This window comes from Grammomys surdaster, unplaced genomic scaffold, assembly GCF_004785775.1.
Source record: "Grammomys surdaster isolate TR1022 unplaced genomic scaffold, NIH_TR_1.0 126313, whole genome shotgun sequence".
Classification (NCBI taxonomy): Eukaryota; Metazoa; Chordata; class Mammalia; order Rodentia; family Muridae; genus Grammomys; species Grammomys surdaster.
Genome location: NW_021621113.1, coordinates 6,335,075 through 6,345,818, shown reverse-complemented (window position 1 = coordinate 6,345,818; position 10,744 = coordinate 6,335,075). Strand labels below are relative to the sequence as shown.

General features: G+C 52.4%; 1 protein-coding gene across 2 annotated transcripts in view; it reads right to left on the bottom strand.

Moving 5' to 3' along the window:
- Positions 1-3,677: 3,677 nt before the first annotated feature.
- Positions 3,678-10,744, bottom strand: part of Slc9a1 (solute carrier family 9 member A1) — a 53,925-nt gene continuing 46,858 nt past the window's right edge. For both annotated transcript variants that reach the window (XM_028759755.1, XM_028759754.1), the window contains exons 5-12: positions 9,242-9,444; positions 8,035-8,124; positions 7,576-7,646; positions 7,289-7,462; positions 6,969-7,083; positions 6,692-6,793; positions 5,791-5,863; positions 3,678-5,340 (exon numbers count right to left, since the gene is read on the bottom strand). In XM_028759755.1, the coding sequence (XP_028615588.1) occupies positions 5,000-5,340; positions 5,791-5,863; positions 6,692-6,793; positions 6,969-7,083; positions 7,289-7,462; positions 7,576-7,646; positions 8,035-8,124; positions 9,242-9,444 (1,169 nt within the window). In that variant the 3' untranslated portion in view covers positions 3,678-4,999. The remainder of the gene's footprint in view (positions 5,341-5,790; positions 5,864-6,691; positions 6,794-6,968; positions 7,084-7,288; positions 7,463-7,575; positions 7,647-8,034; positions 8,125-9,241; positions 9,445-10,744) is intronic.

Genomic DNA, 10,744 nt, shown 5'->3' with positions numbered 1-10,744 from the left:
GAACTGCAGAGAATCGGACCCATCTTATAAAACTGGACACACATGCTGGCATGCTATTAGTAAACAGCAGCTATGAAGTCAGGTCTGGACAAGTCCAGAAAGTGCAGGAAATTGCATAAGCAGATGGTTCAAATTCTCCTGGTGCCACGCCTGCTGCTATTGCAAACTCTCTCCGGCTCACCCGAGCTGCTCCTCCGTTAACTCTGTGTGTGGGGGTGTTTGTGCGTGTAGATAGGATAGCTTGCTTATTATATGCGTGTAGATGAGTTTGTGGTGCCTCTGTGTGCGTGTGTTGCCTGCTTTATGTATGTGCACATCTACTCAAGTGCCTGAGGCTAGAAAACGATATCAAGTTTCCTGGGGTTGGGGATCTGGGTGCTGTGAGCCGACCTCTCTGATCCTCTGCAGGAACAGGAAGAACACTTTTTTTTTTTAAAGATTTATTTATTTATTTTATTTATGAGTACACTGTCGCTGTCTTCAGACACACCAGAATGGGGCATCCAATCTCATTATGGATGGTTGTGAGCCACCATGTGGTTGCTGGGATTTGAACTCAGGACCTCTGGAAGGGCAGTCAGTGCTCTTAACCGCTGAGCTATTTCTCCAGCCCCCAGGAAGAACACTTAACCGAGCCATATCTCCAACATCCACACACCCCCCCCAGCACGTGTATGCGCGCGAGCACACACACACATTTAAAAACCTTGGTGATTATATTAATCACAAGGATATTTCAGACAATATTCAGGGTAATCTGCTTATTTTTTTTAAAAAATTATGTGGGTATGTGTGTATATGTATGTGTGCATACATGAACATGCATGTATGCAAGGCCAGAGGCTGACACTGGGTAGTGAGGCTGACCCTGGGTAGTTAGTTGTCTTTATCACTTTATTTTTTATGACCTTAAACATTTAAGCTTCTTTTTTTTTTAGTTTTAAAAAATGATTTTTCTTTATGTGCATTGGTGTTTTGCCTGCATGTATGTCTGATGCAACCCCTGGAACTGGAGTTACAGACAGTTGTGAGCTGCTGTGTCGGCTCTAGGAATTGAACCCTGGTCCTCTTGAAGAGCAGCCATCACCGCAGCCCCCTGAAGCTTATTTCTCTATTGATATTTATTCATATTCTAAAGATTATAGTTAGTATGTCCTTGTGTGTGCACGCACTCGAATGCCACACTATTCCTCATCTTCCCATCTTGATCGCCCTTCAAGCGAGATTCCAGCAGCACACTTCTGGGACAGCTTTGTGTGGATGCTGGGCTTTGGAACACAACGGAGGACTACAAGCATACTCTGTTATGCTTGTAGGCAAGAGTCTAGCATGGCTGTCCTCTGGGAGACTCCACCCAGCAGCTGACTCAGAGGGACGCAGACACCCACAGCCAAACACTGGATGGAGCTTGGAAAATCTTATGAAGAATAGGAGGAAAAATTGTGTCCCCTAAGGGGATAAGAATTCCACAGGAAGACTGACAAAAAGAGTCAACTAACCTGGACCCTTGGGACTCTCAGAGACTGAACCATCAACCCCAAAACACACACAGGCTGGACCTAGGCCTTCCCGGTCATATGGAGCAGATGTGCAGCTTGGTCTTCATGTGGGTCCTGAACAACTAGAACAGGCGGCCATCCCAAAAGCTGTTGCCTGTACGTGGATATGTTCTTCTAGCTGGGCTGCCTGGTCTGGCCTCAGTGGGAGAGGAAGTGCCTAGCCTCACAGAGACTTGATGTGCCAGGGTGGAAGGATACCCAGGGGCTCCCACCTGCTAAGAGAGGAAGGAAGGGAGGAAAGGGGTAGGATTATGGGAGGTGGTGACAGGGAGCAGGATGTAAAGTGAATAAATAAAAAGAAAGAAAATCAATTCTCTTCTTCCATCATGTGAGCCGCATGGATCAAACTCAAGCCATTAGGCTTGGTGACAAATGCCCTTACCACGGAGCTGACACCAGCCCTCTGCCTTTCGTTATTAGACTCTCAGTATGCTTCCTTATTAGGGTCTCGCTATGGCCCTCCTAGAACTCACTCTGTAGACCAGGCTAGCCTCAAACTCCGATCCACCTGCCCCTGCCTCCCAAGTGCTGGGGTTAAAGGTGTGCGCCACCACATGCTACTCCTCCATGTCCATTTTTGGGACAGGGACTCTTGATGAGCAGAGTTTGCTGACTCAGCTAAAGTGACTGGCTCGTAAGTCCCTGGGATCTGCTGTCTCCACCTTTGCAGCACTGAGCCCACCACAGTCTCCTCTTGGACAGCTCTCACTGAATGCTGGGCATCTGAACCCACGTGTGCTTACTATTCAGGAGGCATCAGAAATAGAGGGCTCTGAGGGTGACGTGCTTGCTGTTGCAAGTGTAAGGCCCTGAGTTCTGCCTTTATCCCCTTGACTTGTGATCATGCTGAATTCTGTACGTGGCTTTACCCAAAAGGCAGGAAGAGGGTCAAGGGCATAGCTACAGGATAATCTGTTTGGGTTATCAGAAAGAAACTAAACTTTACAATACAATGGGGATGAGCAGAAAGACTGGTTCGAATCAGGCAAGATTTACTTTTTTATGTATATGTATAAGCCTGTATATGTTTATGTGCATGTATATGCAGTGGCTAACCACTGAGCCATCCCAGTTGGGAAAATCTGAATGAAATTTCTAATCCATAGATAGCCATGGCGGGTCAACACCTTCCAGAAGCACAGTTCTCACCTTTCAGCTCTAAAACTTTATTGTTGTTGCTATCCTTGAGACAGTGTGCCTGTGAACCCCAGGTTGGCCCCAAAGAACTCTCCTACTTCTGCCTCCAAGGAGGATTAGGTAGAAGTCCTATGCCCTTGCTGAGAAGTAGGGGTCACTGGTCCTCATCCAACACTGCCCATACCCTTGAGTGTTCATTCCAGCTGTTTCCTGCTGGGACATCAATACAGAAATGCACAGTGTGGTCCTCTCCTACAATTCTTTTGTCATGGCGCACTTCAGATCTCCTAAGTAAAGCCAGCTCTGAGTCCAGGTCCCAGGCTGGGGAGAGCCTCTTGGACAGAACTGAGACCTCACTGCCCTCTGGTGGTCAGATTCTGAAACTGCATCTCATTTCCCACCTCTGCTTTATACAGGGACCCCCTTATTCCAACAGGGTGCAGTCTCTAATTCCCAGGTGAGGACACAGGTTAGAGACTTTGTACTACCCTTAGTTAGACACCAACCAAACTACAAGGTTTGTCCTTCTCTCTTATGTTACTGAGCTAGACACACTGGCTTATTAAACATCGACTTATTAAGGAAAAGGGAGAAGGAATTCCAAAGGAGGGATGTCCCCCAGTGGACTCTCTCAGGCCTGCATGTGTTAGGACTGTTGTATTTGGATGCCTCTGAGCCCTTCTCTGACTGGCTTCTGCAGGTGGCAGTTCGGCATACCACAGTCAGGAGTCTTCCTGACAGCACCCCAACAACTATGCTCACCATTCAAAACTAGGGGTTTCTGACTGTGTGAATAGAGGCTTTTTAGCACCAAGCTGAGGCCCCAACACACTCAACTCCATCAGTGTATCTCCAGCATCTGGACACAGTACTGACCACACCGCAGCTGATGGTAACAATGTTTCTGCGTCACTCTGTGAGCCTAGTTCCTCTGGTGCCCTCCTTCCTGAAGTCCCTCATTCCCAGGAAGCAGCCCTGGACTCTTATAAAAAACTCACATTGATTTATTAGAATATGAAAAAGGTTCAGTTTCCTTTGTACAGGCGGCAGAGCGGCAGCAGCTGCGGTGGCTTTATACATGGTTGTCGATGTCACCTTGCATGGCAACTCCTGCCCAAAACAGCACTTGCATGGAGAGGAGACAGCTAGACTGAGCACCCATGGTCCCATCCCCTGGGAGGGACCCCTCTGACTATTGCACGATCCTGGGGAGGGAGTGCTCAGGGATTGGACAGACACCCGTGGGCTTGGCCCCAGCCATGGTGGGTGGGGAGTGTGTATCTGTGAGCAAAGGCCTCTAGGGCGTCCAGAACTGTCTACTCTACAGGATGCAGGAGAGAGAGTGGTCCAGGTAAGGGGCGGTGGTAGAACTGGCCAACAGAAGTAAAAACAGGCCCAGGAGCAAGGGAGGTACCAGGAGGTCATGACAATTTGGGCCATGTCTGAATCAGTGCTGTGGGCAAGGGCCCAGGCAGCAGAGGGTTCGATTTAAGGGAAGCTGTTAGACCTGAGGAAGGACGAGGGGGAAAGGGTGGAGCTCTGACTGGCACGGAGGATTTGAAGGGTCTGAAAACAGGAGTGCCTCTGTGCAAACAGAATCATACTTACGTGGAGGTGCAAATAACCCAAATGTAAGAAGACACTTTCCGGAGCCTCGGACGGTCCCTCCCAAGTAAACCCCAGAAAGGCCCAGTGGTCCTCATCACCCAAGTCACTTCACTGCTGATGTGCCCCAGTTCCCAGCAGAGGAGCTCAGAGATGCCCTCAGCCTGCAGCTCCGAGTTAGGACAGCTCAGGTGGCTGGCCTGAGCACCGAGGCTAGTGGGAGTGTGGGTCTGCCGTGGCCACCCGTCTGTTTCCCAGCCAGAAGCTGCTGTCCTGACACAGGAGGGCCCGGTCACAACCAAGGAAGGTTCAGCTCCCTCCTCTCCCAGGAGGGCCACAGTGGAGCCAGAGGCTCTTTGGTTAGAGTTGACGATCAAGGACAGAAAGTCTGGATGAGGAAGGCTGGAGAAAAGGGAGGGCCGAGGAACCCTGGTTCCACTATGGGCGAGCCTGGATCTAGAGATGGAGCAGGGTCTGCCCCAGCAGCCCAGCTGTTCTGCCAAATGAATGGATTGGGAAGGCAGTTCTGGTAGGAGAGGGCACTTCCCAGGAGGCAGGAGCAAGCCGTGCTGCAGTGGGGGCTGTGACCCAGCTGCCATGCGTAGGAAGGGGGCAGAGCCAATCCAGGTCAGGAGACTAAGGGAGCGCCCAGCCCCTACTCTTGTGGGAGAGTCTATGGGACACCCACTAGCCTGGCTCTACTGCCCTTTGGGGATGAAAGGCTCTCCCTCCCCAGGCTCAGGGTGGGGGCCTGGGTCACTGAGGCAGCGTTGTATTCTCTGGGAGCTGGGGCTGCCACTCGGTCCAGGGGTAAAGACATCGTCGGTGCCTGGGGATGAGGGCTCCTTGCTCCGAATCATGATGATGCCATCCTCATCTTCCTCCTCCTCCTCCGGAGTCACCCTGGGACCCCGGTTTAGCCCTAGGACCTTGCCCTTCAATTCCTCGTTCACCAGGTCCACAGACTCAGGGGACTGTGGGGAGGCAGGGTCGATGGTGATGGCAGGCAAGTCTGCCTTGGGTTCATAGGCCAGCGGGTCTGTGGATTGAGAGCACAGACAGGTTCTGCACCTGAGCCCTGACAGTACGGCCACACCTCAGGGGCCCTCTCGGCCTGTACTAGCAGCTCTCAGACCTTCCCATGAATGCAACTGTGTCTCTGGGCTCCACTGTTTCCTGAGAGACTGCTCTGTTAGCAACTGCCTTTCCCCTTGGACAGGGATTCCCACTTCCTTAGCCTGCAAGGAGGCTTGCCCACATTCCTCTTCAGGGGACCTGCCAGGTACTTGTGTCACAGTCCTCATGCTGAACCCGACTGGCAGTCCCTTCATGCCCGGGTTTGACAGTAGGGCTATGCTGCCCTCTCTGTTAACACCCAGCCCTCCTGATGCAAACACAGCTCATGGGAAAAGCCAGCTTCCCTTCTGACTCTCTGAGGCCTGTCCTTGACCCAAATGCCCAGCCCAAGGGCCCTTCTTTAGCCCTTTACCTGAGCCTATGCGGGCCCGAGACATGGTGGGCGAGTCCAGCTTGTGGGCCGGTACCGTCAGGTAGTTGGTGATCTGACAGAGAGTGGATAGGGTGAGTGTGGCCAGTGGGCTGGCGGAAGTCCTCTGCAGACATCCAGGCATCAGCTCTCACTGAGTTCTTCCTTTGCCTGTGGTGGCAACTCCAGGGCCTTCCAGGGACTTGTCCCATGCTCTCAGAAGCTGTGCTACCTTTCTGGGCAGTCTCAAACAGATCTACTACTCTTCTCTAGCCTTGGTCTAGCCTTGCCTCCAACCCATACCTGACCCTAAGATTCTAGATTAAAACAAAAATAAAATAACAATAAAAACCAACTCGGAGCTGGGTGGTGGTGGCGCACGCCTTTAATCCCAGCACTTGGGAGGCAGAGGCAGGCGGATTTCTGAGTTCGAGGCCAGCCTGGTCTACAGAGTGAGTTCCAGGACAGCCAGGGCTACACAGAGAAACCCTGTCTTGAAAACTCAAAAACAAACAAACAAACAAACAAAAATAAAAACAAAAACAAAAAAAACAAACTAAGTCCTGTCTGCCCTGGGTATCACAACCCAGCACACCCCAAGTAAGCTCAGCGTCCCACCTTTCATCACCACTCCGTGCTCCTTTCTTGGGCACTCTGGACCTCTTCTACCCCAGTGGCCCCACTTCAAACTGGTAACCCAGTCACCAAATCTTGCTACTGCCACTTTCCTGTGCCCCTTGAACTCACTCCTTTCTCTTTCCTGGACATCTCACATTCCCACCTTTTCCCTGTCAATCCTCTGGGATAAAGCCCAAAACCTTACACCATTAACAAACATCCCTGTCCATCTCTAAAACAGCTCTGTGTGTGCCCGAAGAAGATCCGGGCAGAGCCTGACACGCACCTTCTGCTCCAGCTGCCGGGCCTTCTGTCTCCGGAGCAGCATCTGGTTCCAGGCTTCCTCGTAGGGGTCGGCCACCAGCGTGTGTCTGTTATAGGACCGCAGCTGAGGGAGGAACAGCCATCAGGGCAGGAGAGGACTCAGTATCTGGGCTGGAAGGCCAGAGCCAGAGACGCTCCAGCGGAGTGGGAGGCAGGGGAAGGGCACAAGAGGCAGAGGAGGTGCTGAGGGTGCACACAGGAGAGAAGCTAAGAAAGGCCAGGCTGAGGCGGGGCCTCACCCGTTGCCGGGTTTTCTGCAGGTTGCTCCTCAGGATTTTGCGGATCTCTTCCTCCTTGTCCTTGGACAGTGCTGGCAAGATGCGGTCTGAAGTCACAGCCTTGGGGTGGATGTTCCTGAACAACAGAACGCAGGTTAGGTCTCCATTTGACAGCACTATCTGACCATGCTGGGGGACAGCCCAGGGCTGGGTGGCTTCAAGGACCTGAGTCCCAACTTGACTAACTAGACAACAGCACAGCCCTGATGGCCAGCTCAGGCTAGGGTTGGGAGAGCTAGCATGGGGTCCAGATGCTGCCCAGGTTGGCCCGTGGCACTCACTGCATAGAGACGGTTGAGACAGCAGACGGGATCTTGCCCATGCCGCCGCTCTCCACCAGCTCGATGGCCTGCTTCATCTCCATCTTGTGGTAGAAGGCGATGAGCTGGGGCTCTTTGGAGCGCTCTCCCGCTATCAGACATTTCTTCACATACTTCTTATTAAAACGGTTGAGCCTGGGGGAGGAGGGAGACGGACAGGGCTAGTTCCTAGGCATGAGAAGATGCCCAGGCCCTCAAGGACCCTTAACTGTCTTTCCCACCCTCCTGCCCACCAGACCTTCACTTACTTGTCCTTCCAGTGATGGTGGCCATAATGACCGCAGATGTCCTCGATGCCTGTCAGAAGGTGGTCCAGGAACTGAAATGGGCCCAGGGCCAGGTCAAGCCTCACTACTGGGCTCTTCCCTACCTGACTCACCTTTACCCCAACTATGGCTCTGCTTAGCCCAGCCCCTACAGTTCCAGACTTAGCCAGGAGGTGGCTCCCTACCATTACTCACCCCAAAGCCACACTCTGGTGAGCCCCCTTCTCTGAGCCCACTTGAACCTAATGGCAGAGGCTGGTTAACAGCCTCCTGGGCTCCCAAGCGCTCACACCACACTGCCCCTTCAGCTGGAGCCAGGCAGGGCGCCCCAAGGGCTAAGACAACCTGGCACTGGGATAAGGGAAGGCGGGCTTACGGCCCAGCTCTGCCTCAGCTCCCGGAACCTTCTGTGGCAAGCCCAGGCCCAGCCAGCCTCAGTACCTGTGTGTGGATCTCCTCGTTGATGGAACGCTTTGTCTCTTGCTTCTTCTTCACAGCCAACAGGTCTACCAGAGGCCGGATGGTCATGCCCTGGAGGGCGGGAGAGTGTCAGACATTCCTATTGGGCTATCCTGGCAGAGGCTGAGGAACCTCCCTTCTCCTTCAGGGCCCTTCAGGCAAGGTGGATCTCCTCTGAGGTCCTCAGTCTCTCAGGACTGGGGATGTTATACTCCCTAACTCAGCATGTAAACAAGGCAGGTCTTTAAGGCTACTTCTTCCTGATAGGTCAGCCAGTAGAACAAGCCTCAATGCTGGGCCAGGATGAGCTCTACCCTGGATTTGTTCTGCAGCTTAGGGAGTCAGGCCCTGTAGACAGAAGCCCTCTGCCCTGTGTCTGTCACAGGCTCGACATGCTTGACTAGGAATCTGCACTATCCCCGAAAGATGGATCTTTAAAATGCTCCCATTTTACAGCTGTGGAAACTGAGTGGCAGTGGAGTTGAGTGATTCCCTATGGCCCCACAGAAGCAGCAGACTCAGAGTCAGGCTAGCTGGAGAGGGTCACCGTGAAAGTGGCTTAGAAACCCATGGAGCACACACAACAGCAAAGTTGAGGTAAAGCAGTGTTTTTGAGGACAGAGCAGGAGGGCACTCTCCTATAAAAGGACAGAAACTGTACCCCATTCCAAGAGGTCTCTCCATATCTTTTTCCCATGAGAAGGCAAAGGTGTTGCCCACCTCGTACCATGAGCACTGGTGCCCAGGAGAGGCAGATGATGGGAGAGAAACGGAGGCCCGACAGTTTCTCACCTGCTCCGGGTCAGTCGCTAAGGGAGAGCAGTGTACACCATCACACATGGGTCTCTCTTGGGGACGGGTAGAGACAGGAGAGGGACCCTGCTAAGCCTGGGTCATTTAAATGCCCAGAAGTCACTGGCCAACAGGCTGCCAGGACTCTAATCATCTGGCCCAGGCTCCTCAGTCCACAAATGGGTTACTGAGACACAGACAGGCACGCCTTCCCCAGAAACAGCTAGTGGAACGTTAGGCTGAGTCCAGGCCTCAGGCTTCCTGACTCAGGAGACTGTCCATGCTGCCTATGCTGAGCTGCTACAGATGCCAAACCACGGCACCACTCAGCTCTACCGTGAGAACTGAGGTCCCCAGGCAGGGGCCTGTCTCCCCTCTCACCCCCAAGGCCCAGCACCTGCACAAAGACTGTGAAGAAGATGACGGTGATGATGGCGGTAAGGAACAGGTCACACATGGGGAAGTGCTTCTTGTCCAGGAGGTAGCCTAGCGAGAAGGCGATGGCCCCTCGCAGGCCGCCATAGGCGATGATGAACTGGTCCTTGGGGGTCAGCTTGACAATGCGGAACTTGTTGATGAACCAGGTCAGGACCAGGACGCCTGCCAGGGAGCAGGCAGAGGAAGGTCAGGCTGTCCGGGGAGCTCCTCCCTCTAAGCCTGTCCAGCTCACTCAGTCCCTGGGTCCCTCAGCTCAGGAGCTCCAGAGCATTCAATCCAAGACCTTGGTAGGCCTTTAAAGGGTCCCTCAGTCTGCATTTGTTCTGAAGATATCCCAGAGGCCTTCACAGACTACAGGCCAAGGGACGGAAGGAAACAATCTTGGTACTGAGTTGAACTTATTAAAACAGGTGGGAAATGATTATCCTATTGTCTCTACTTTTCTATAGACTGGAAATTGTTCATAGTGAAATACTGTTTCAAAGTGCAGGCTGCGAGAAGAGGGACACAGAAGAGCACTTGCTCTGCATGCATGAAGTCCGGGTTCAATCCCCAGCATTATAAAACATACAAACGAAACCTGTTCGCCAACAGTAAATGTCCCACAAAATCTCCGGGCAGCTCACACTGGTAATCCCAGCACTCGGGCGGCTGAGGCAGAAGAATTATCAAGAATTCTAGACCAGCCTGGTCTATATAGTAAGATCCTGTCACAAAGAAACAACCCTAGCCAGGCAGTGGTGGCGCACGCCTTTAATCCTAGCAGGGATTTAATCCCAGGGAGGCAGAGGTAGGCAGATTTCTGAGGTCAAGGCCAGCCTGGTCTACAGAGTGAGTTCCAGGACAGCCAGGGCTACACAGAGAAACCCTGTCTCGGAAAACCAAAAACCAAAAACCAAAAAAAAAAGAAAAAGAAACAACCCTAAACAAACAAAAAACCTAAAAACCATGGACAGGGACAGGAAAAAGCACACTGTGGACTTCTGGCTTCCAAGTGCACATGCGCACAAAAAAAGGGAAAAGGGAGTAAGATGCAGAACACAGCAGTGGCCTGGCTGCGAAGGTGAGGAAATCTAGCAATGGGGTGGTGCCCACAGACCTGATTCCACAGGTGACACTAGCCTGGCAGCTTTGGGCATCTGAGCCATGACAACTGTAACACTCAGGGTTACAGGCTGGCTTGTGGACCTGAGAAAGCCGCTAGGCTTCACCATAAGTCACTGTGACATTGTCTACAGTGCCTCCATATGGACATGAGGCATGGGGCTTCTCTCTCCGAATGGTCTCTAATGGTGTCACATTGTAGAGAAGAAATGGAAGCAGCTAGGAACCATCCAGACAGGGACCGGACAATGCACTATATGTATCTCCCTAGTCCCTATACTACAGACACCCCACAACTCAGCCCCCTCAATACACTGTACTGTAGACACACACAGGCCAGCCCCCTCCACACACTGTA